Source organism: Hypanus sabinus, chromosome 27 (genome assembly GCF_030144855.1).
Source record: "Hypanus sabinus isolate sHypSab1 chromosome 27, sHypSab1.hap1, whole genome shotgun sequence".
Taxonomy (NCBI): domain Eukaryota; kingdom Metazoa; phylum Chordata; class Chondrichthyes; order Myliobatiformes; family Dasyatidae; genus Hypanus; species Hypanus sabinus.
In genome coordinates, this window is record NC_082732.1 from 15,053,045 (window position 1) to 15,080,723 (window position 27,679).

The 27,679-nt window shown below is 36.7% G+C and overlaps 1 protein-coding gene across 9 annotated transcripts in view; it reads right to left on the reverse strand.

Annotated features, from left to right (window-relative positions):
* LOC132382001 (eukaryotic translation initiation factor 4 gamma 3-like) overlaps nucleotides 1-27,679 on the reverse strand; it is a 315,701-nt gene that overhangs the window by 70,006 nt on the left and 218,016 nt on the right. For 8 of the 9 annotated variants that reach the window (XM_059951770.1, XM_059951769.1, XM_059951766.1 and 5 more), the window contains 6 exons: nucleotides 27,054-27,141; nucleotides 25,238-25,276; nucleotides 20,594-21,328; nucleotides 12,320-12,408; nucleotides 9,557-9,794; nucleotides 1,443-1,576 (listed from right to left, as the gene is read on the reverse strand). In XM_059951770.1, the coding sequence (XP_059807753.1) occupies nucleotides 1,443-1,576; nucleotides 9,557-9,794; nucleotides 12,320-12,408; nucleotides 20,594-21,328; nucleotides 25,238-25,276; nucleotides 27,054-27,141 (1,323 nt within the window). The remainder of the gene's footprint in view (nucleotides 1-1,442; nucleotides 1,577-9,556; nucleotides 9,795-12,319; nucleotides 12,409-20,593; nucleotides 21,329-25,237; nucleotides 25,277-27,053; nucleotides 27,142-27,679) is intronic. The other variant, XM_059951767.1, reaches the window with a different exon arrangement.

Sequence of the window (27,679 nt, forward strand, 5' to 3'; positions counted from 1 at the left end):
AATTTTACTCAGTGCCCACCCCATATCACCTCCTTTTCTGGTATATTGCTGACTACTATTTCTGCTCCTTGCACTAATATATTCCCAGTTATTCTGCCTTTATAGGGTTGAGGATACTGCCCAAGGTTTAGAATCTCCACTACTCCCAGAGGAACCGTAAGCTTCCAGTTGTCTGTCATGCAAATTCTCCATTCCAAATGCTGCTTTTGCATTGTAACAAACAAGCTCAAAACACCACACTCTATCTTCTGTCTAGAAAGTTATGGCAGAAGGTCATCAGTTTTCTTAATTCAGTTTTCTACAGAAACAAATGTGACCTGATCTGTTGATTAAGTGCAGTGCTGTCTTTTATTTCAGCTTTCCAGCAGCTGTGTTCTGCATCTCAACACTCTTATCATTTATTTTGTTTTCCTCTGTTCTCAATCATCTCCCTCTAATTACACCCCTTGGGGCATATCAAATATGGTTAACAAGTTTTTATTTCTCACCTTCCACATTCCAAAATTCTCTTGGTCTCCATACTATAAAATATTTTGGAAACTTTTCCCTTCTGTGCTACTGAAATCACGCTGTTTTCTCACTTCTCCCAGTTTTCATGAAACAGTAATACCTGAAATACACTGTTTCTGTCTGCACATAGTGCTGGGAATTTAAAGCATTTTCTGTTTCTTTTGTTTTCTATCACCTTTTAAACTCCACTACTCCACTATCAGTTTACTGATATTCATTAGCTGATCTTGTAGAGTGCAACTTATAAATCTAAATCACATGCAAAGAGTTGGAAAGAAGCGAGAAAGCACAAAACAAAACTAATTTCTAAACATCTGTGCAAATTTAAACCAGTGAGTGGCAAGTTTTCCCTTAAAAATACCAATTCTTCAAATTAGTTCCGAGAGCATAAAAACTTGCAAAATGCAGCAAACTTAATCACAACATATTTGTAGTGTACACGATTCTCTAGGACGGTGATTATTCATCTTTTTTTGCCCACAAGAAAGCACATTACTACCTACGTGTGGTAAACAACTTCAAGAATAATCAAAATGAATCTTGAGAGCTTACTTAGCACTTTGTTTCCTAATATTTTCAAATCTTCAATAAATATCCACTGAAACCTCATTTGTAATACTTGATAAAATTCCTCTGCACTGAAACATCAATCTCTGCAACTTCAAGGATCTTTCTACCAAGGTGGTCCATAGTATGTAACAGGTTTGCGTTTACACCCTATAAGCACAGATTCACACATGGAAGAGGTGGGTGCTGCACTAATTATTACTAGGAATTCAAACATTCAGATCTCAACAGAAACTGAGTGGAAAAATTAGTATGACTTTTTCTTAAATTGGAAATTTACTTTAAAATCACTCATCAATTCTGGAGGACAGAATTTGTTTTAACATTAATTTGTATAACTATTTCAGCAGGAGCAGTAACCCCACCTTATCAAGAACAACATCGCTGATTGCTGGCAGCCCATCTGGTTTCTGTGTACTAGCCGCTATGAACTGGAAACCAAGGAGAAATTCACGGTCATATCGCTTCTTGCCCTCTGGATTTGTCAATTTCCACTGGTCTGGAATGACGTAAAACAAGCAAAAACAAAACTCCATTTTTTAACCCAATTATGAGTTTATGCAGCTGAACATTTTATTTGAGGCATACATATTACATTAAGACATAAACTTATGATACGAGAAACAGAAAAAGAAATTATGGCTCTATGAGCCATCTTGCCCAAGGGATACTCTAATTCTTTAAAGAATGCATCTAATTGAGATTTGTTAAATACAAACTATAAATTTGCATTGAAACTTGGTCACACATCAGAAAATCACAATGCATATACTGCAGCATTTCAAAACTTCAAGAGTCACAGAATGGATCCATGCTGAATAAAAATTTACATAGTACCTTCAAAAAATCTGATAATTGCACTGATATCGTTGCATTAAATCGGTGGCAAAACATTATTAAAATATGAGAATTTGTGGATAGTTTATAAGATTTAATCTCATCAATATTTCATGCATTGCCAAAATATGAGCTTTGCAGCCAGTAAGGACTGTCCACGAGAGGGGAAGTTAAAATGTGTGGAAAAGGCAAAGCCAAAATAAGATAAAGAATCGGATAAAGGAATGTCGATCAAATTAATGAAGGGTAATTTAAGCGTTTGAATGAAAAAAATTCTTCACATCAGATTCAGCAGCTGAGATGAAAAATGGAACAAGTGAGAATGATGGAATGGCTCCACTGGGAGCTGGTAGACACAATGGGTCAAATAGCTACTGCCTCTTCATCACACTGATAAACGTAGGATTCTGAAAGCTAAATACTGTACAAGAATGAATTGGCTGCAGATGAGTCAAATGGACTTCCTGCTCTGATTATTCTGTGTTCTACAAACTTTAAAAAAAATAACATTTTACTGTCTTTTATAACTTCTGTAATATACATTCACATATTTCAAATTTCTATTTAAATGTGGTTGGTTATGAGTTAACCACACAAATTAAAAGTAGTCTTTAAATATACAGATTACATTGTGTAGGTACTTTTCCTTCCGTAACCCACTCCATAGGACATAACAACAACACTGAGAAGGCATGCATTTTCAGTGGTTAAAGAACAATCTTGAAATTGGTGATACCTCATGCCACCAATGTAAAGTTGATATTAAGAGATGTTGTTTGTTAACAATATAATATTGCTTGATATTCAAAATTCATTTTTTGAATCTGCTTCTGATTGCTCAGTTTAGAACTTTTCAGCTATTGTTCTAAGATTTATAAACATGTCTAATTACCAAACTACACTCTATGCAAAAAGAATGGCTTGAAACCAACTGTTATCTTTCCACAATTCACCCAAAAGTTACAGATCCAAATCAGAGCACCAGACTCTTTAAACACTGACTACACGTCCATTAACTATCCTGTCCTCTTTCCCATTCACCAAATGCCATAAATGCACTATTATGGGATTTCTCAGGCTTTCACCATAAACCAGCGGTACAGCCATTTCTGAAAGTTTCAAAACAAGTCAAACATACACACACACTACATATCCCAGGGCCTCCTTTCTCTTATCTTATATACTGTACAAACATTTCATGCTGTGTTGAAGACTTTAATATACAATTCATTACCATATTCTAGGATAAGAGTATATTACAAAGCAACAACAGCACCCATGATTATTACTGTTTCTACACGAAGCATGATCAACTTGAAAAATCTATAACAAATAAATGATGCGCAGTTCCTGTGAAAAGGGTAGGTAATCTGTATGCTAAAAGACCAAATCAGTGCTCATTTCCTTCAAATCTAGATTCATCTAATTTAATCTTTAAACAATTCAATTTCTTTTCAATTTGGAGAAGGTAGAGTTTAAAGAATGAATTTATTTGAAAATCTACCCTGACCTCAGTGAGTAGAACAAAAAAATCTAATACTAAAAGCATAAAAATGAAGTGAATACATCAACTTTGGCTGACTTTGGGAAGACCCAGAGAAAGCAAGTGAGAAACACAGACAGGAATCTGTACCACTGGTAATGCATAGGGATAAGCCCTTTGGCTTAATAAGTCTGCACCAAATAAAATGCTGTCTTACTGGTGGTGAAGAGGGTCCTCTAAAATTACAACAGGATCTACATGAACTGGAGAAGTTCTCCATGGAAAGGCAGATGGAATTTGGTGTGGGCAAAGTGAGCTTAGACCAGTGAGAATATTCAATGACGACTGCAGAATACCCCACAATCAGCATGGAGTATAGAAGGCTATGGTTCAGGTGGGACTAGGCAAAATAAGTTTGGCACAGACTAGATGGGTCAAAGGGCCTGTTGCTGTGCTCTATAACTAACTTCAATGCGCCAACTTCACATAAATACAGTGGGCTTCGGTTAATTGGGACACATGGGAACTAGAACATTTTGGCCCAATTAAGTGGCATAGAAATAGGTACAGAGGTACAAACTGCTGTTTAACTGAGCAACAAATTATGTATTTAAATGAAATACAGAACAAACCAGAAGAGCATCAATACAATTACGATGCTATAGAACCGTATATTAGCTCCCTATAGTTAATGAGAGGAATTACACTGCTGTGTTCTTTTGATTGACTATAAATGAACAAAATCAACGCAGACATTTAGTGTAGACAATCCACTGTCATCAATTTTCAACCACTGCATCCTCAAAATCTTCTTTTTCATTGGAACATTCAAGATAATTGTCGATACCATCAAATTTGTCGTAGTTCCTAACCTGAAGTTGTGAAATCATTTTATTTTCACTGTCGGCCATTTCTCACACCTCCAAGCTTGAATGCTTGAAACTGCAGTGACCAAAACAGTTCTGAATTGTCTTTTACTGTTTATTTCTTACCAATTATCAGTGTCAAAAATCACTACTTTTTGAACACAATCACACACAACAGACACTATTTAAAAATGTTTGCTCTAGGTATGGTGCAGTATCTAACGGCAACACAAAAGCACGAGTCAACGCTCATTAGAAACTGCTTGGCAGTCTCCTGCCCCAATTAAAGGCATCGAGTGTCCCAAATAAACAAGGTGAACCCTGGCTATTTTCTTGATTAGTTTTTGTTCTTTAAGAGTTGTCCCAAACAAGTAGCTGTCTTGATAAACAGATTGCCTAATTAACCAGAATTCAGTGTACTTTGGCGTCATAAGAAGGTCAGAGGTTTGATGTCCTGTGTTAAGTTACTCATCGCCTCAGATCACAATATCTATAAAGGTACAAGCTGGGAACAAGAAAAGAATATTTTACATTTGCCTAGACCAGAACAAGAAAACTCAGGAAGGTCTACACCATATAGGACAAGGCAGCTGCTTCCTTGGTACCTGTGCCTCTATTTATTTCCACATCAGCAGACCGTAGCTGCACTGCATAGTTTTTGCAAAATGTACCGCAAATACTCGCCATGGTTACTTCAATAGGACCTGAAAACCAATGACCTTTATTGACTACTAAGCACAAGGTTTTCAGGCACATGGGAGTATCAACTCCTACAGGTTTCACAGCAAGTCATGCACCATTTATTTCTGGAAAATATTGCTGTTCCTTCATTGTCACTTGGTTAAACTACAGAACTCATTATGTAACAGCCTTATGGGTGTATCCTGATCAGAAGAATTGCAGCTGTCTAAGCTTGTATCCCTACTGAAAGAAATGTTCAGAATTTCCAAGATATCATCTGTAAAGGTCTCAATATCTGGATAATATCAAATATAAAGCGCCTTTCAAGAAAGGGGGGAAAACAGAGCATGAAGCTAATGCCCTTCAATGAGAAATGCTGAAATCATTACCAAGGAAGTTGGGACTTTTAAATAAATGCTAATAGAGTTAGACAGTTAAGTCTAAAAAACAAAATACACTTCTACAAAGCATGATAAGCATGATAGTTAAATGTGAACCAGTATATGCCGTATAATTGTATTTACAAAAGTCAGAGTACTATAGCATACATATAGGCTCTTCAAGTTACTCCAGGCTGAAGTGCATCTGGACCATAGCCCTCCCATCCATGTACCAATCCAAAGTTCTCTTAAATGTTGCAATAGAATCTATATCCACCACTTTTACTGGTCGTTCAGTGCATACTCACACCACTCCATGAAGTTGTTTACTAACAAGGTTACCCTTAAATATTTCACTTTTCACCCATTACCTATGACCTCTAGTTCTATTCTCACCCATTGCCAGTGGAAAAAGCCTGCTTGCATTTCCTCTATTTACACCCCATATCTTCTGGAAGATGGCGACAGTGAACAATGAACAACGTGACAAAGGGCCAGAAGTTTCACAGAACTACCATTTTCACTTCTTTTACACGTCTTTCTTTCAGTTCTGTTACTGTTGGAGCCCATGATCTACATTTTGATGGTGTGCTTTTGAGTGCTCTGGTGCTTTGCTGTCTCCAAGGGTTTTGCATGAGGCTTCGAGTGAAATGTGCAGCCTCGAGGCCAAAAGGCCTGGAGACAGGGCACAAACCCCTGACTGACTCCATATCTAACTGATTTCATTATTTAAAGCGTCAAGGAAGATTGAAATCATTGTGCAACAGCAGAATGCACACGGTTGCTCAGCGCTCTGTCTCACTTGCTAGTGTTGGAGGAACTCACTCTCCCTCTTGCTGGCTGCTCCCCAAGGAAGGTTTCTGCTTTTAAATGGTCTCTCTTTCTCCTCTCGCTTGATGTTGCCAGAGGATTGTGCTGCAGTCTGGGTCTCGGGCAAGGTTTAATCGATGTGGTTTGTAGATTGCAATCTGTAGCTCACATTATGTTGTGTTTCTGGTTGCTCGCTTTTTTTGTTGCTATTTTGGGTGATTTTGAATTAGGGCAGCCAGCAGATAACACTGAGCAGAAATGAATATGCCTGGACTCTTTTGATTTTGAGTTTTATATTTTGTGTTTCTCACTTGTTGTATTTTTGCTTGGCATTTGCGCAATTTTTTTTGCACATGGGGGGGGGTTGTTTTTTCTTTGAACAGGTTCCATGATTTTCTTTGTTTCGTGGCTGTCTTTCAGGAAGATGCATCTCAGGGCTGTATTTTGCATACACATTTGATAATAAATATACTTTGAATCTTTGAGAATCTCCAATCATTCTCTAGGCTCTACGGAAAACATCCCAACCTATTCACTCTTTCCCTATAACTCAGGTCCTTGTCTAGGAAAAATCCTTGTAAATTCTAAATACCTTCCAATAATTTATCCATTACTACTGATGTCAGGCTCACAGGTCTACAACTTCCAAGCTACTCAGGCTACATCCACACTAAGCATTTTTGAAAATACCTCCGTCCACATTCAAATGGGTATTTGGGCGACTCTCCTCCTACTGGGCATGTGCAGTACACATCTACAGAAAACAAGTGACGTTTGGTGTCGAATCTCGCTGTGAATGTCCGTGTTTGTGCAATTGCAGACTAGAAAAACTTAAAAGGAAATTGCCAAATGACGGACTGCTGTTGGCTCTCACACAGGACTTAAAACTAAAAAAAAACAAATACTAGAGTGTATGGAGGCAACCGACGGCTTTCACGGACAGTATGACCCAGCTGACGACGAACTTTGAAAAACTGACTAACTCTGTTGCATTAATCAAGTACCTTTTAGATGTATAAAACATGTCTGCATCAGTGTTACCTTGTATTTCCATACAATGTTACATTAGGCTGTTACAAATCTATTGTCAGAGAAGTACTTACATAAATAGGTAAACCACCTTCATACAAGCAAGGACAGAAAACAGGGCAAAGTGAGTATACTTATTCAGTAAGTTATGGGTCAAAGTATTTGGTGAGTACATTTCTAACTCTTCTGGCTTCAGTCTCATTGCCACCTGTTCTGAAATTGTTAGGTTGTGTGGGGGTTGCGTTCAAGAAAATAATGAAATGACATCTGTTCTGGCACGTCATGATAGCATTTTAAAAAATATCTGGATACCCCGTCTACATTACTCTGCCTAATCCAGCGTTTTCAAATTGACACACTTTGGAGGGCGTTTTAGAAAAGCTCTGTTTTTGGAGGAGGAAAACGCTGTTTCAGTGTGGAAGGAGGGCCAAAATGAAGAGGAAAAGCTTTGGTTACAGACTTATCCGGTCTAGTGTGGACGTAGCCTTTGTCTTTCTTGAACAATGAGACAACATTAGCTATCCTCCACTCCTTTGGCTGGTTAAGGACATTTGAATACCTTGGTCAGGAATCCTGTAATTTCTGCACTAGACTTCCATAAGGTCAGAGGGGACACCTTCTTTAGCCCTGGGGATTTATCCACCATAATTTGCCTCAAGACAGCAAGTACCTCCTCTTCGGTAATCCATATACCATCCAGGACCTCAGTTCTATAGATTCTGTGTCCTTCTACTGAATAAATACAGATGAACAAAATCAATTTAAGATCTCTTCTAACTCTTTCAGCTCCATGAATAAATGACCATGCTGATCTCTTAAGTGGACCAATTTTGTCAGTTGCTATGCTTTTGCTCCTAATATATCTATAGAAAGCCTTGGGATTTTGTCTTCCAAAAGCAACCTCATGTTTTCTTTTAGCTCTCCTGATTTCCCTCGTGTTCTTTTGCATTTCTTATACTTCACTTGTTCCTTACCACCTATGCATCATCTTAATCAGGGCTTTAATACCCAACTGAAAACCAAGGATTCCTACACCTGTTAAGCTTTGCCTTTTATTTTCATAAGAACATACACACTCTGTACTTCAGTATTTCACTTTTGAAGGCCTCCCAGTTACAAGTACATATTTGCCAGATAACAGTCTGTCTCAATCCACACTTGCCAGACCCTTTCAAATACCATCAAAATTGATCTTTCTCCAATTTAGAATCTCAACACAAGGACCATACCTATTGTTCTCCATAATTATTTTGAAATAAATGGCATTATGGTCACTAGATGCAGTGTTCCCCTACACAAACTCGGTCACCTGCCATGTCTCAATCGCTAATAGGAGATCTAGCATCACTGTTCAAACCTCTACATTTTGATTGAGAATACTTTCCTGAACATATTTACCAAATTCTACCCCATCCATTCCTTTAACAATATGGAAGTCTCAGTCAAACTGCACCATCTCCTTAGCCACTGGTTAAACTTTATTATCTTCCCATTTCTAGCTTCAATATGAAGTGCCATGGGTAGCAATCTTGAAATAACCACCATGGAGGTCTTGTCCTTTATCATTGCATCCAACTCCCTGAACTCACTTTGCAAGACCTTGACAGCCTTCCTGCCAAGCTGTTGGTATTGATGTAGATACAACCTGTGGCTGTTCATTCTCTCCCTTTAGCTATGGACTCAATCTGAGATTTCACTGACTCTGACACCCAGGAGCAACATACCATCAGGGAATTCTGTTCTTGTCCACAGAACCTGCTGTCTGATCCTATAAGCAATGAATCCCTTATCACTACTGCTTACTTTTTCTTTCCCTTACCCTTCTGAGACACAGAGCCAGCCTTAGTGCTGGAAAGATGTTATAAAAGGTTATTTGAAAACTATCTATTGGCTTTGCAAGTGATGTATCAGCATGGACGGGGTATTGATTGAACCAAAAAAAAGAGAGTTGGAAAACCAATCAAATGGACTGTTTTGTTCTAGATAGTTTCAGTGTTGTCGATTTACGCTCGACCAGGCAGTCGAGCAGTAAGTTAGACAAGAAAAACAGCAGATGCTTGAAATCTGCAGCAACTTGCAAAATGCTGGAGGAACTCAGCGGGTTCAACATCTACGGAGGGAAATGAACATTCTAGGTAGTGCTGATTTCTACTCAATATCTGACAATATTTAATAAATGTGTAGCTCAATTATTGCAGAATTGGGAAGAACATCAATTTTATTTAATATTTTGTTTGCAAGCCACAATACCTCACAACATCATGAACTGTTGCAATTTTAGGGTTTATGAAGTAAAATAAAATCCTCATATGATCTTTCATATGCTCAACAATCAAATTCTCATTGCAAACAGGGCTGGTAATAAGCAGCTTGGAACTGAAAACAAATTTTACCTTCTTTGAAGCCGCACACCACGCTATCATCAGGGATCTCTTTGGCGCTCGTCTCTGTGCTTTCACTTTCAGATACAGTCTCTGAACCATTCTGTTCTGGTTCTATCTCCTGATTCCCATTTTCTTCCACATCTGCATGATCTTTAATGTCCAAGTCTTTGTCCAGGTTTAAACCTGGAACTGTTCTATCTTGTTCAGATTCAGGCAAATTTTCAACTGCAAGTTCTTCAAGTTTAAGCTGAAGTATAAATGGACACGTCACCCTCAAGTACTTAACCATACCACCAAAATGGAACACGATTAAATATTAACAAACTACAAATTAATATTCCAATAATCAATAATAAAGAAAAATACATGGTTACACCATTACTACTTTCAGTTAACATTGGTGTAACTCTGCAGCACAAAAAAAGACATTCAAATATTATAAGGAAATGTTAATTTTATTATGTTTGTGGACAGGTGAAATTAAGGTGACGTGAAAACTGCATAATAAGCCCAGATCATATTTTCCAAAAATAATTTTGGCACATTTTAACCGATGCTCAGAATTAATTAACCACTTGCTTAAAACTGAATGCACCCACTGCCAAACCAAAGTACACTTTCACAAAAGTTAATGAAATAACATTGAAAATATTGGAGAAAATTAAACAAACAACAATTTCCTCCTATTAAGCACAGAGGACCCTTTAGGGGGAAACTTCTCACTTCTGTTTAGATCTCTTTGCACCCCATCAAGTGTTTCCTTTTTAAAATATCTACAGTAGAGGCTGATGCTTATTTAAAGACCAAGACCCATATTTTCAACAAAGATGCATTGACAGTTTTCAAACACCAAAATTGTTTATTAATGAGTGAAAGCTCTAGCGGGTCTGCATCTTTTTAATCCAATTGACTGGCATTAAATAAACTGCTTTCAACTAACCAAAACCAGAAAGTCGGGTAATGCTTGGGAATGTATTAGAAGTCTTCCCTGAAGTGCATTGTAAAGTGATCATTAATTGACATCAAATTGTACCTTAATTGGGTTATATTTTTTTTCTTTTTGAATGCAAAAATACAAGTAAAGATGCCACACATGATACTGTAATTTACTGAAATGCATTCAACACTAAAATCAAATTTAGATGCTTCAATATTGATTGGGAACACAACTATGATGTTTAAAGGACATTTGGAGAGATACATGAGTAAGAAAGACTAGGAAGGATATAGGCCTGGATGAATGGGACTAGCTTAGATAGCCAATCTGGCTATTATGGAAAGTTGGGGTGCAGGACCCGTTTCTGTATCATATAACACAACATAGAATTTTAAAAGACGCAAATGATTTCAGTAGAAATATTTGATCACATTAACAGGAAGATGATACTGCATTTAAAAAAAATCCTTTTCAGTAATTGAGACTGTATGATATAATGCAAATATATGATTTCTACAACCAGTCGGTTGAATATTTATTTTCAGCTTTCCCAGCACATATTAAACTTTCTTAAGCCATTATTATATGAAACTAATCCATTTCACACACTAGTTTTAGCTAATTCCCTTTACAAGCTTATTCTCAACTCTAAACATGATACTGAAATCACAGCAACTTAAACAAAATGACATTTCACATTTTAAAACTCTGCAGATACGTTAATCAGCTAAGGCACCAAAAGTAAACTTTAAACATTCTTCTATCAAAAAAATCCCAACAAATAATGTCTGCTGGATTTAGGAATTATTTTTGAACTACCAAACTTTCTGCATAGAATAGATTGCACTGGACAAAGACAATTCAACCAGCCCAAATTCATCTCACTGGATTACACACATCAATCTGCTTAACAGAACCAGGGATCTCAATATAGTAATTAATCAATACCCTTCTAAATAAAAGACAAGGTATTTGTGCACATAATCATGTTGATCTCCCAGTTAATAAAGGGGTTGCGCGCGCACACACACACACACACACACATTAAGCAGTAGCTATCTTGTCTTCTAAAGATCAATAAAATCAGTTTGCTGTCTACTGCTGTAAGAAGGTAGTGGTGTGAATGGTGGACGGATGATGGTGTGGTGCATGGATAGAAGATAAGGCAGTTATCCTCATAAGGCAATGCAAAGATTTGAACTCAACCTGGTACTCTGAATGGAATTGCTGCTCATAATAAAAAAAACATTTTTTATGCCAGCAGTTTTTTTAAAGTTAGAGGAGATATAAATTTAGACCATTTATTTTGTCAAGGAAGTACTTAGGAGGTTCACTATGAAACAGTTAATAAAAATAATTGCAGCATTTAAACTGTGCTAATAAGATAAATGGCAAATTGGTAGCTGTACACTGAAGATTTTAATCAATAACTTTTAGTGATAGGAATGGCATCTCTTAACAAGTATTAACATTTACCTGTTTCAGTTTAGGTAATGAGGCAACTTGTACATAGGCACATTGTACTAAAATGAAAGATGCCACAAGGTCTTTTCAGATTACCACAGTCATTGTGGCTATTCAATCATTGAGGTTATCCAGACAGCTAAAGGACACTTCTAACACCATGGACATTAATTAATATTCTTTTGATACACTTCCAGAATCTTCGACATTGGTGGAAGTTAAATAGCAATAGATTTCATCCCAATCTTTGCTTTGGATACAGTTCACATTACCTCAGAAAAAAAGCAAACCCAGATTTCATTCACAAGGGTTGATCTCAGCACAACAATGTACACCATGTCAATACAACAAGTGGATAAAGTAACCCTTACCTCTTCACTGATTTCTAACAAATCCTCATCAGGTTTGTCCCACTCTTTTGGACTCTTCTGCATCTTTGGTGCAGTAATAGGTATCTGGACTGTAATACAGGTTGAGGCCCATTACTTGCTTGGTTCGGCTTCAAAAGCTTAATCACTATTCTCTTGTTTCAGATTCAAAGCAAAATTTACATTTTGTATTTAAATATATTCAAAATCTATGGACGACTGAAGTTAAAAACAATATGCAAAATTGCATTTGGCAATGTCTGTGATTCTTTTGAAGGAACAGTTAGGTAAATTTTGATATGTGAGAGGGTAAAAGGCCACTAGAATTTGACAGGAATGTGAAATTGAGATTATAACCACATCAACTATAATTATATATATGTTTGCAAGCAGTGGTAAATATTTTTTCCAAAACTAATATTTTTCAATGTGTTAGTTAAAAGTGTGTTCAAGATTAAAAAAAACAATTTAAGGTTTCTCAATTTTTCTATATGCTATTGATAATCAAATATTTGAAATGAAATGGTTTCTGATAAAACTCTGGTCCACAATATTTAGTGTGTATTATCAACAGCAATAATAACAGCAGCAAATGCTCAGTTGGTCAGTTTTAGATCTGAGGCCTTTCATTAGAGTTGATAGAGAGAGGAATATTTTGTCTAGGTACAAAAATAAGTGGCAAGAAATAGATGGTATAAAGGGAATTTTTCCTGACAGAGTCAATCAATGTGGCTATGAAGGGCAGTCTAGGTTCTTTCCATTAAGATACGTTGTAAAGTTGATACAATTTTTATAGTCTGGTTTAAGGATATGCCCAGTAACAGAGTATTTGAATTTCTTTAAGGTTTATGAAGAGTTCTGATTTGCATATGGGTGAAAGACCATAGGATTTGACAGAGATGCAAAATTGAGACTACAATCATATCAACAATGATCTTGGATTTATAGATCTCACTGAATGGTGGAGCTGGTTTAAGGGGCCTAAATTTCATCAGCAGCTAGTTGTATACCAATAAACATTTCTTATTTTTTGATAAAGCACATAATGTGCATATCACAAACTTATATTCCTACTTAAGTTATACCAAATATTATCTACATAAATGAAAACATTATTTGAAGTACACAAGGATAGCTTAGCAATCTCTAAACAGAATGATAGGATACATCTATATGCCAGTTTCCTAATCCCAAAATTATCAGTAGAGCCTGTCAATTTTCCTCCAATAAAAGCAAAATGATAAAGCAAAGTTTTGCACAACTGAACATTTCTTTATAAAACATCTGAAGAATGTATAAAAATATACAAAAAATGTAAACAAACAGCAAAAGAAATTGAAGCAGTAAAATCATTGGTGACAGCAATTCCAGACAACATTGACATATGTCTATATTTAACTGCAGAAATTGGCCAGAAATAGGTAATTATTCAACTCTCTATTGTGCAAGACATTTATACAAAACAGACAAAATTTTAAAAGCTAATTGCTGAAACCATTAACAAAGCAGAGTAACATTGGCTCTACATTGAGTTTCCAACAACTTACTCTCCAACACTCCAAGAGCACACCACCAGTTTTGTTTGCCACAATTATGAACAGATCCCCCAGTTCTAGCAAGTAAATTAATTCATGTTGGAACAAAGGGTGCTTTTAACACACAGGTCAAAATTTAAAACAAAAATGAATAATTTTATATTAGATTAAAACAATGATATTCCAAGTGAATGAGTTAACAGTTTTGTTAATTCTTAATGTCCTGATTGAGAGGCTCATGGCCATGATCTACCACATCCATTCCTAATCACAATCAAAATTACCTACTTTTCTTTCCCCAACAGGTTGAATACAAGCAACAAAAGTTGAACATATACTTAACAGTTTACCTCTTACAAAGAACAACATTTAAATACTTGAAAAACAAAATGCTGGAGAAATTCAGTGGTTAGGCAGCATCTGAGGATGGAAATAAATAGTCAATGCTTCAGGTTGATATCTGTTACTTGGGTTTGTCTAGATCGGGGGTCGGCAACCTGCGGCTCCCGAGCCATTTGTGGCTCTTTCACCTCTGTGCTGCGGCTCCCTGTGGCTTTGGGAAATAATTGGTCAGTATTTAATTAAAATGTATTTTATGTTAGTTTGTTAGCTTTTGAAATGTAATTATGGTGATCTTGTACAACCTAAGTGTAGCGACACATTTCCTGCCACATCCGAAACGGCTCACAATTAGCCAGCATTCCGGCTAAGGGAGATAGCCTACGGGGGTTTGTGAGTACGCGTCTTTTGCAGCATCTGCGTCCATGGGGGCTGGGTTGAGGGAGGCTTAAAAGCAAGGCTGTTTAGTTCGAATAAAGCTATCTTTGACTGCAGTTTACTGACACCGCTACAACGTGTTTTTATCGCTGGCTGTCCAGACGGAAGGTGCTGAAACGCTTTATCGCGTGTCTGGAAGAAGTGAAAACTTTCCTGGGCAGCAAAGGGCTCACCTTTCCTGAGCTGGAACAGCCAGAGTGGCTGGAAAAGCTACACTTCATGGTAGACATGACAGCGCACCTGAACACGCTGAACACAGCTCTTCAGGGGAAAGGACGTACAGCCCTGCACATGTTGGAGGATGTTTTGGCATTCGAGCGCAAGTTGACAGTGCTTGCCAGAGATTTACAGAAAGGCACTTTGTCTCACTTCCCCAATTTGAGAGAGTTCAAACAAGGTCACGACATGATAATTTCGGAGTATTTACATTCTGCAATCATCGCAATGCAAACATCGTTTGGGAAACGCTTCTGTGAGTTCAGAGAGGAAAAAAACACATTATCCTTCCCGGTCACTCCCTTAAGCATCGATCCTTCCCTACTGAATACGACTGCATTGGCAGGTGTGAGTCAACCTGATCTTGAGATGGAACTGGCCGACATAGCCGACAAAGACATATGGGTGTCCAAGTTTAGACGCTTGACAGCAGACCTTGAAGATGTTGCCCGTCAGAAGGCCGTTCTTGCTCAGAAACACAAATGGAGTGATATTGAAAACCTCACAGATGACAGCTTGCGATCCTGTGTAAAGATGAAGGTGACATCATACAGCCCTGATGTGCAGACGCTGTGCGCTGAGGTCCAGGAGCAGAAATCCCATTAACCAAGTATGATAAATATTTTAATTGCCTATTATTTTACTTATATTCATATTTTTTCATAGTTCAGTGAAATAGTCCTTTCATTTTTCAGGATGACAGCTGGCTGACGTTATTTTTGGTTTGCTGCTGGCGGAAAATTTAAGTTCGGCGTTTTTCATAAATACAAGAAGGACTCAAATAGACATTGAATATTTTACTTAAAAGTAACTTTCAACCCAGCGTCTTTTTTTCGGAGTTCAAAATGTTTTTGTTGCATGCAGAAATGTAATTTCGTTTTCTCTGCAGGAGTTCATCAATTTCATAAATGCAACACATTATAGTTTGTTTATACATAGCATAAAGGCAAAAAAAAACGTTGTATGCAGTGTTATTTCATTTTAAATGTCAAACGGGTTTTGCGGCTCCCAGTGTTTTCTTTTCTGTGGGAAACGGGTCCAAGTGGCTCTTTCAGTGGTAAAGGTTGCTGACCCCTGGTCTAGATGAAGGGTTCCAACCAATTACAACAGCTGCTCATTTCCCTCCACAGATGCTGCCTGACTCACTGAGTTCTTCCAGCATTTCTTTTGCTCCAGATTCCAGCATCTGCAGTCTCTTGTGTCTCCAACATTTTTGGAAATGAAGAAAAAAAATTGCAGAAACAACTGCGACAACAGCAAACAAGCGAGGCTTCTCTGACTCAATGTATAAGCCATTGAATCTTCTCAGCTTGAGCCAGCTCCAATCTGTTGCAGCAAGGGGGAGTGCTCTGCTTCCACACACCAGAATGTTTATAGCTCTGCAGCAGCAGCAGGCAAATCCAATCTACCCATCCTGCTTGTCCCTATGCATGGGGTGCTCCAAAGTAGGGCACTTGTAATCTGGGGAGCTTTATATATCAAAATGTAAGAGTTAATACTTTAAAGATGCTTTCAAAAGGTACACTACTTCTGGAGAAAAACAACATTTCTTTAAAACAACAAAAATAATACAACAAAGTTTAGGAATCTGAACTAATAACTAATTTTAAGATTCAAGCATTACAATAATAAAAATTCCAGGAGCATTCGAAAAAGCTAAAAACCCGAAAAGAAAATAAAGTACTGTGGATGCTGGAAAACTTAAGTAAAAACAGAAAATGCATGTCAGACAGCATCAGGATAAAAGAAACTTAATATTTCACATCTGGAACATTCATCTGAGCATTTCCAACACTTTCTTCTTTTTTCACAAAGTTCTTAACCCTTATTAGTCGGATGCTCCTCAAAATTCAGAAATGATGTCACGAGTGCACAAAATTCCAAAAGCATCACAGTGTGAATGCAGGGGTGATGTTACTATTCTCAGTATAGCTAGAATTAGGGTCATTCGCTCCAAATAAGGAGTCAGCCAATCAGGAGAGCTTTGATAAGTTTCCCCCCCCCCCCCCACGGCCAAAGGTGGTCAACTGTTATATACATAAGGAACTGTGGAAGCTCAATTGATGAATATATACAAAAGTTGAGAATTTTGGATATTAAGAGAATCAAATGGTATAGGGTTAGTGCACAAAAGTAGTATTAAAGATACTAGCAGGTATCTTAGCAAATAGCAGAGCATGTTCAAAGGGATAAAGGGTCTACTCTTGTTTCTATTACATTTGTTCTGTTTATATACTTGAATCAGAGGAACTGAGATGATATTTCTGCCAAGATCAAAAATGAACTACAATTACGTTCTGTAGAAATTTATGTAATTTGAAGCTGAAGTCTATTCAGGCAGATTGACGTTAAATAATATCACTGAGAAAATGGGATAATTCATCCAAGAACATTGATATCAGTTAGCTGCAGCATTTAACAACCACATCAAATGTTGAGGCTGTGAAGTATATGACAAAATATGTCATCCCTCAGTTTAGTGCTACTTAATAGACTCAGTGTTGTATCTTTATTCACCAAACAAAAATAGCATTAGAAAAAGGTTATTGTGTAACATCTTTAAAAAAGTAATTGAATTATAAGTGCTTTGGATTACTAACAGAAATAACATATAGTTAGTTGAGCACCAACGTCCTGGAAATGTGGGATTAAAGTTTTTTAAAAATTATATTAATCTTCTAATTCAAGGCAAAGAAACACAGTAAGTTGCTTGGCAGTTACTTGCATTATACTTTCTATTTACTGCTCCTCAGTTTCTGTATCAACAAGACCAATTTATGAAATTCATTATGAAATGAACAAATTTCATAGGTAACATTGGTGAACTCTGTCAAGTCATTTAAGGAACTGCACTTTTTCCACAGGTTTTAAAAAGTGACAAATATTCACTGCGAAGAACCGTATCTCAGTCAATACATGAGCCAGATGTTGTGATATTCTAAAGGAAATTATTAATTCTGATAAAAGCAATCAGAGCTCTGCTTTTGGGATGTGGGAACTGTAAACATTGACCTGTGGAGTCCTGACCCTTTCTGGGACCTACTGACAAGACTGATACTAAGGAATTCTTCAATTATTTTCCTTCATACTGAACATGCATAAGCTTAAAAGGAAACTGCTACTGTACAGGATCCAAATAAGCAGCATCTATTGGACAAAATTATATTGCCAACTTTCAGTACAATAGGAACTACTTGAAATCATGATTAGAACGAGAGCCATTAATGAATTTACAAGTAAACAGAATACAAACTGTTTTCATTAAAGTTTGTAAGTAATATAAAACAAAGTGGGAACTCAAGAGTTAGATCACAAATCAATCCTGATTTAGTTGAGTGGAGGAGTCTTGCAGTATTACATAGCATTCTCCTGCATCCATTTTCCTATTAGACAGCAGGGATATTCAAAAGCGCAAATGTATTACTGACATCTATACTGCAGATGAGACAGATTAATTTCAATAGCTCAAGGATTCTTCCATTCACTGATTGAAAATGCCAGCATCAAATGAAAATCACGTAACTGGAAAATGACATACACCAATATGTTCAAGTGCATGAATGCACATGCACCCAACTACATGTGATTATTTCAAAAGTAGTAAGCGGCACATTGCTGTCTCTCAGTCTCAGTGACTCAGATTCAATCCCAACCTCAACCTCATACTGACTACATGGGGTTTCCCTGTGACCACGAACATTTCCTCCCACAGTCCAAAGAATGGATTGGTATTTGAACGTTGTAAGGTGTATCTGATTTGCAGATGAATGATAGAAAATGGGGGAGTTGTTGCGCATATGAGAAGAGTAAAACAGGATTAGTGTAAATTGGTGCTCGATGATCAGCACAGAGTAGGTAGGCTGAAGGTCAATTTTTCCTGTTGTATGAATCTATTACTTACTGGATAACCATTTTAATTCTCTTGACATCAGCTTTCTAATAGCAATTAGTAATTAAAAAGTCTTATTTCTTTGGCAGTTGCTATACAGAACTATAAGACAATACAAATTTTCAAATAAGGTGGCCAATTAGCACTATCTTTTCAGGCTCCCTAATAATTCCATTAGCTTGTTTTATCCACATAAAGCCCTACTTTCCATTAAAGGAAGCCCCAAATGTAACCAGTGGCAAAGTTCCTCCAGAAGTAAATTTTTCCCAACTTCCCTCTTCATACAAGTAGAAATATTAATTTAATGATCGTTCACCACTACCTTCCAAATAAAGAAATACTCACTCATATTCACCCCATCAAACCCTTGACAACACAACGGTAAACATGAACCTACACTTCTGTTATAATTTTGGTGATACTTTGCTGCACCTTTATTAAAGCAAAATAAGCTTTGCTCTGTTATGAACTGTTCAAAAATTACATCAGACTCAAACTACAACCAATTGTTGCAGCACTCTGCACTCTTATAAAATCCAAAGCACCATTGTCCTATTCCTCTACCTGCCTTTGCAAGGTACTCAGATCACATTCTGTTTCTCCACTTCTTTTGCAGATTTTCATTGATTTTTGCCCTGCTCAATCACATCAGTTGCCAAGCATTTTTAAACACTAATTATGGATTTCAAAAATTAGCAGTCTCTACAATTTGATCATGTCCATGATGTCCAGTATAACCAGTAATATATTATTTTGGTTTCCAGTATTTGTTCAAAATGAAAATGTTCTCATATAACGTACCTGTTTAAAAACTAGTAACTTTAATTCTTTATGCACATTTCAACAGACTACCTTTTTTAATGTAATCAGGTTGCATAAATGTAACCCATTGACGAGATCAGCATGCTTTACATATTGTAAAATAACCACAGATACACAATTTACAGCAACTGGCAGCAGATCCTAATCATTTCTGTTGTGATATTTATTTAATCTAGTTGAACACCAATGATGGTTAAAAATTACTCATCTTGAATTTTGAAAAAATTCACAAAGTTAATTCAGAAAAAAGATAAGACTTTCACAGGGTTAAAGACTCTGCTTGAAAAGAACACGTGCTTCAAAAAATATCTTTTGTCATCTCTCAATTCTAAAGGAACTTGTACCTTGGTGACAATTGTCACTCATAACTGTATTTATTATGAAGTTGAGTTGATATCAGAGGTTAATGCAGTCATAAGGAAAGGCGTAACTCAGCTTGATTCTAGTTCACTACATTTTTTAAGGTAGCACTGTGAAATCAATATAAATTTCATTTCCCCCTCCAACAGAGGCCAAATTTGAATCTTAAATAACTCGGGCACAATCAGTAATTCAGGATAGATCAAAGACTGAACCAAGATTTATATGACTTGCTTATTAAAGTGACTTTGCTTGTTAAACATTAAAAAACATTAAAAATGTGAAAGTAATTTCTTTGCTACCTTGTATTAATTAAGTAATCAAATTTCACTGGCAATCAGTAGAGCCATCTTTCTGTCCGTTTTGGTTTTCTTTTGAAATGGGGGAGGGGGAGCTCAATATTGGAATAATGAACAGGATAATAACAAAAAGATATTTGGATCTCCAGGGTAATAACTCTATGGGTATCTGAAAGCAATGAAAACAAAACTATTAATCAAAGTCTGCTACAGCACTAACAGTCTCTACTCTGAAAAGCCTTCAAAAATATTCTCACCTGGACAAAAATTTCGAAGAAGGTACAAAAATATTCTCATATCTAAAAAAGAATAATATTATACTAAAATAATTTTAACATAAATATCTGCTATTGCACAGTCTTATTCAATGAAGACCTACCATACAAAATCTCAGGGCTTTTTTTGGAGTTTAATTGTTGTGATTCATTTTCCTCCACCTCTTTCTCCTCAACTTTCATAAATTCCTTGCATTCCACATCTTCATCTTTGTCATCATTAACAGGCACTTCCTCACTGTTCTCCTCCTCTGCTGCAGCCTCCAGACTAATCGAATAAGCAGGAGAAGAAAGTGTCACCTCTGCGTCTGCTTCTGTCCTAAGATTATCTGCATTCTCTACATTTGTAGACAATGGAAAGTTTTGTGAAACACCTTCCAAGGTGCTTTGTGATACTTCCTGGCCTGCAATGCCATTCACTTCTTTAGTTGAGACAACAGTGCAAGGTTCCACGGTTTCATCAAATGAAGCAACAATCGTTTCTTCGGATAGATCTTCAGTGTCCTGCTCTTTTTGTTTATCCTTTTCCACATCTATGTGCAAATGTATGCTAGGTGCAAGTTTCTTCTCCTCACTGGAAATGGATGTTCCTTCAGTAGAATCCATAGTTGGGAAAACAGCATTGCTAGAAACATGTTCCACTAAGACCGCCTCTTCTTCCTCTACCACCTCCTCAGCCACCACTTCCCCTTCCTCCTCCTGTTCCCCTTCCTCTTCTTCCTCCTCCAGTAAAGGACCTGTATCAGAAGTTCCGCCATCAATCTCCTTTTCTTCAGCAATTTCTGTTCTAACATCTGTGGATGAACCTTTCACTGGTAGTTCCTGCTTTGGTTTTTCTTCTGTGTGAGCAGAAAAGGGGACTTTATTTCAGTAAACATGCCAATTGTTTACAAAAAGTTAATATTTCAATGTAAACAAAAATAACTTGATACAACATAATAATTATAAACCACCTAAGGCATCTTTTCAAAAATCTGACACAGAAATATAGATGATTAAAACTCAGAAAACAAAAGCAAACTTTATTAATAACATTATTCCTAATGCAGCATGAATTACATGTTAATTGTGATATCAAGTACGTCCACATACTTGTGTTCAGAGAACAAAAATTTGAAAATGAACTTAATGGTTACATAATATATCAAAATCCTTTTATAAAAGCAATTATGTACAAGTCAGTCCTTGGGTTGCAATAAAGATCTTTACCAATTAAGTGTCATTATAACAGATCCTTTGGTCTTCTCTTTAAAGGTACTCTATAAACTGAGGCATTTGGAAAATAATTCTTGCTAAATCCTTGTAGAATGATTATTATATACATAGTGTCATGTAGAAGTGAGAGAGCAGTACAACCTTTATTTGATAGGTTGTAGTCATAGCACAATTTACTTAGTTTTTCATTTTCTTTGCTTTAGAAAATCACATAAATGCTCCAGAATTTTGTGTAAACTGAATCACTTGTGATGTTAAGTCTGTTAAAAGTCATTGCAATTTAAATAAAACCCAATTTGTATGCAGCTTGCCTTTCAGCATAAGAAACATCTGTTGATGCTCTACTGGAGTGTAATAAAGTAGATTGACACCAAACTACATGTAGCATATTATGTGGTGCAATAGACAGCGATAGGCTTTATGCAGGGCTTTAAAAATAGGTTGAATAGGTTCAGTGGAGAAGTTCAGAAAGTTGGCCTTATTTAGATGAAAGCAAGGTTATGAATGGCAGGATTAAAGGGATGTTAAATTTGAAGAAACCACTTAATAAAACTGTGACAAACTTGGTATCAAGTCAACTTTCCTATCTGGTCACTGTGTCTTCACATCCTTTAGTGATCCAAAATCTTATCCACAAATACACTCAACCACTGAGCACCTGTACCTCTAAGATAGATCGCAAGACCTTACGCCATAAAAGTAGAATTACGTAATTCAGTCCACGGAGTCTGTTCTGCCATTCCTTCAGAGCTGATTTATTTTCCCTCCAAACCCTACTTGCCTGCCTTCTCTCTGTAAATGTTGACACCCTTACTAATCAAGAACCTATCAACCTCCACTTTAAATATCACAATTATTTGGCTCCCACAGCCATCTCTGGCAATGAATTCTACAGATTCATCACCTTCTGGGTAAAAAAAATACCCCTCATATCTGTTCTAAATGAGTGTCCTTGCATACTGAGGCTGTGCCAGCTGGTCCTAGACTACTCCACTATGGGAAACAATCTTCTCCATGTCGACTCTATTTATGCCTTTTAATTTTTGATATGGTTCAATGAGATTCTCCTCATTCTTCTAAACCTCAGTGAGTAGAAGCCCAGAGCCATCAAATTCTCCACATGCATTAACCTTTAAAATTCCTGGGATCATTAGTGTGAAGGTTCTCTGGATCCTTTGCAATGCCAGGACAAGGGGCCCAAAACTACTTAAAGTACTCCAAGTGTGGTCTGACTAACACCTTTTAAAGCCTAAGTACTACATCCTTGCTATTATATTCTCGTCCTCTCGAACTGAATACTAATAATGCATTTGCCACCCTTACTATCTACTCAAACTGCAAGTTAAACTTTAGGGAATCAGAGAGAATTCTAAAAATCTACTAAGCACTATAGAAAGTCATTTCAATGCATCCTGATATGAATTCTGCAACTTGTAAGAGTTTCTTGGCATTTATTCTTAGTCCTTAGTCATATATTCTTTGTTTATGTAAAAACCCCTTTCACTTTTCTAAACTTAAGTACAAAGCAACCTTTCTCATTTTGTTTCCATATAGGCAACATGCAATCAATTTTGTGATGATAGATTCTTAAATTCAGAAACTAAAAATGCAGAGCTTCCAAAGTGTTCCAAAAACCCTATATAATCTCGGCAAATGTTTGTAAACTTGTGCAAAAGAGATGTACATCATCCGGCAAATATACAAATCAGTTAACTAAGTGTCTATGGCAGTTGTTTAAATAAATACTTGCTGTACCTGCACATTTAATCTCTGCATTTCTCTGTACACAAGCATTCATTGGTTTCTCACCATATTAAATTATTTTTGTTGAAATTCTTCTGAAGGAAATGCACAATCTCATACAGTACTCCATTTTCTAACAGCTTGACCTGGTGCTTAACTTACAAGCTTTGTAGATTCAATGACTTCACTGCTCACTTTCCCCCACCTAGCTTTGTATCATCTGCAAACCCGAATAAATTACATTTTGATTTGGATAGGGGGATAGAGGGATGGGGAGGGGGGGAGGGGGATAGAGGGATGGGGAGGGGGGGAGGGGGATAGAGGGGGAATGGGGGAGGGGTGATAGAGAGGGAGTGGTAGAAAGAGAGAGAGAGACAGAGAGATGGAAGTGCCTGGTATGAGTTACCAGAAGAGGGAGCAAAGCAAAGATGAGAAACAACGTTTAAGAAGCAGATAGATGAACAGCAAATAAAGAGATAGAACTTTATGCAGGCAGATGGGATTAGTTTAGATTGGCATCATGTTCAATGTGTGTTAAAGGGCCCAGTCCTGTGCTGTGTTGTTCTATGAATGTCATATTACAAAGCAAAAATTAAATCAGTGGATCAAATGTATGAAGGACTCTCGAACACACTTCCAAAATAAAGTGACAATATAATAATTAAAAACCAAGTTTGTAAATACAGGCAGTCCCCAGGTTACGTACGAGTTCCGTTCGGATTTGTACGCAAGTCGGAACAAGTACATCCGGTATTATTTAGCATCAGTCAAACATTTGTCTTTGTATATAGTATATATTTTACCTTTCTATGCATATAAAACACTTAAGAAACATATGGATTCCGATATTTAAACCACTGCGTTGCTTAGTAATAATTGTAGCTTTCATCGGGGCAGGCCTTTCAAATGTTCCATTGTTCTCATTTTATCCTTTATCCTTTAAAACTGTTCCGATCGTTGACCGACTGTAGCCTAACGCTTTTCCAATGACCGATGGCATTTCACCTCTTTCCAAACGCTTTATTATTTCCACTTTATTTTCAATTGCGATCGCTTCCCGTCAATGGAAGAGAAACACTGCAGGCGGCAGGTCCCAAGTTTCACCGGCTCCCGAGCTGGGTCCTAAGGACCACAGCACTGAGATAGGCTAAATGGGACAAGTGGGGGCTGTGCTGGGTTTGGGTATTTGATCCTCTGCAATATTCTGTGTGGGAATTTAAACTGGAGGTGGCAGTGTCTTTCTTTTACGAGGTCAAGTTGTGAGCTCGAAATCAACCCGGCACGGTTGGTACGGGAGTCAAAGGATCGACAGCAGTCTCTCACTGGATCAAACTCGCAAACTTCCGTTCTCCAGCCCGGCGCTGATCTCACTACGGCACCAGCCAACGGGGGGGGGGTCAGGGTGAATCTTACTAAAAAAAATTTAAGCCAAATATGAAGTTAAACACTCAACACAGTGTCAACAACAGACTTAAAATGGCAGACGGCGTCACAATCCGACTCAAAATGGCGGACGGCGTTCTCCTTCCTCGGTTCGTAATTACAAGTTGTCCGTAAGTCAGACGTTCGTAACTCGGGGACTGCCTGTATTGTGATAAAGTACTGAACATTGGGATATTCTATTTCCATCACTCAATAGCCAGCAAAATCTGTCAATTTTCTTAACTTAATCACTCAGTTAAATGTCCCTCATTCAGAATTGCAAACCTGAGATTGAACAGTAGTAGTACTGAGATTGAAACATGTTGTTCCATTTTACTGTGAACATTTAAATTATATGAATTCCATACCTGTTTTCAGTTTTGTAACAGCAGTTTCAGTCCGTTCCACTGAAATAAATAAAAATATTTTATGGCACATACCATACCTGAACTTGTAAATGTAGGAAATATTAATTTATTTAAATTTATTGGTCCCTTCCAAGAAAATATTGCATATACAACTCCAGATATTTAATACAGCCAATTAAAAGTACTTCAATAAAACCAAATTTTCAAAGAAAACTATTATGACTTTGTGCTGGAAGTATAACAAAATTTCCAGAATGCTTTCCAATAAATTGTATACAGAAAATTAAAGACAATAATTTGTGTAAAACTTCCTTACTCTAGGAATAACTTCTACATTATCACTGAAATCTGTACATTTCCAAGTTCATGATTTTGAATTAAAAGTTGCTTTTCTAAAACTGCTAGTTCTATACTTGCTTTCTATAATTAATATTGCTCAATTCAAAGCTAATTTAAAATTATTGTTTAATTGAATCAAAACATTGAACATGATCAGCTCAAATTCAAGAAACAAAATAAAGCAAGAATTGGCCATAAACAAAATACAAGCAGTTGAATCAAGTTAATTTAATAATAATTAAAGTTAACATATTTCATCACAATACTTGATATTATGAGCAAAACTCAAGGATTAAGACACCAAATCCCTCAAAATAATTTCAGCAAAATAAGAAAATGCAAAGGTTCAAAAGGTAGGGGACAAAATCATACCTCAATACTAAATAATAACCTGTACTGCCAGGTCAGTGATTTTCATCACATTCCACTGTCATGAAAACTGTGTTCTGCCATACCTCCGTACTTAATTAACCAAAATATCCCCTTCAAAGCTTTAACAGATATCTTGCAGTTTATGTGTCTTCCTTAAAAAGGTACTTTAAGAGGGAATGTGAGGAATACTATCTGTACTGTTTTGTCAAAGGAATTGAAAATGACTTTCTTAAATAGAGCAAAATGGACAGGTTTTCATTTTCTGAATAAATCTGTCTTTAAGCATTATATGAGCTAACATGAGGCAACTTGACTATAATTTATTTTTATTTCTACTTGGATGGACAACATGGTCACAGGTCCTTCTAAACCCAGCAAATTCATGCCACCCACTTACACCCATGTGACCAACTAACCCTTACATCTTTGGAATGTGGGAGGAAACTGGAGTTCCCAGAGGAAACCCACGTGGTCAAGAGAGAACAGCGTCATGACAGACAGTAGTGGAATTGAACCCAGATTGTTTGCACTGTTATAGTTACACTAATTGCTATACTACCTAATTTACTGGCAACCCATTACTTTCTGTTTTAGACCTGCGCATTGGAAAATAATCAAGGCTAGTTGCTCATGCTACTTCAGTAGAAACTTCCAATAGAGTCAAAATCTATTGCAATTATTACTGTGAAATATTAGACATACTCTTCCATGATTTCTTCTGCTAATTTTTAACATAACTGGTATCAAGCACAAAAAGAAACCTAACTGCTAATATAAACATATACAAGAGGGCAATAATAGATACTTGTGGTACTGTGAAAACTAGTTAATGCGAAGTCTTCAGTGTCAGTTGGAAATTTTCTTCCACAGATAATGTAAATGAAACTAAATTAGTTAAACTACTGAAAATCAGACTTAAAGTGAATCAAGCTACACATAAAATTTCACACAAGTATCTCTTGGCAGCTACCTGACTGGAAGACGATCTGCAAAATGAAAAAGGGATCCTTTGATTCACTTCTCCCACTAGATGGTCAATACTCAAAGAATAATAGCTGCCAGTTGAAATATTACAAGAACTATGCCAGAGTAGAAATGAACAAACCTTGCTTGAAGTCCACATTTGATGCCACGTGAGTATTTTCCACAGTTCCAAAAACTGGTGCATGATCTGCAACCTGACTGGGCAGCTGCTGGGATTTGAGGTACAATAGGTGAGGATAATGAGGGTGCGGACACAAAAACTAGCACATGGAACACATAACGAGAGGAAAGTATGTAAAACAGTTTACCATGAAATTTCGTAATAGGTCAATAAATTAAAATAAAACAAAACCAAAGAAAGATGGAGTAAGCAGGAATGAGAAGGGAAAGAAAACAGGATTAACCATTAACAACAGCAGGAAAGACAAACAGACAGAACATTGCTAATAAGTTCTCAGTGTTCCCCTCAAGAGTCCTTTTTGATTCAGGACTGGCCAATACTTGCAATATAAAAAGTTCAATTCAATGTTTTCCTCTCTTCTATTAACCTCTTATTGCAACATTAACATGCAGCAGATTTTTTCCAAAAGATTATCATCATGAAATAATGAATATAAATAGTGTGCTTGACCAGAAAATTAACTTGGCAATTTTTAAAGATGTTGTAACCAGTTAAGATAGGGAGTAACTTTAAAGAATTGAATTGCAAATTACTTTAACTCGGCAATTATCTAAATCCGATGTCTG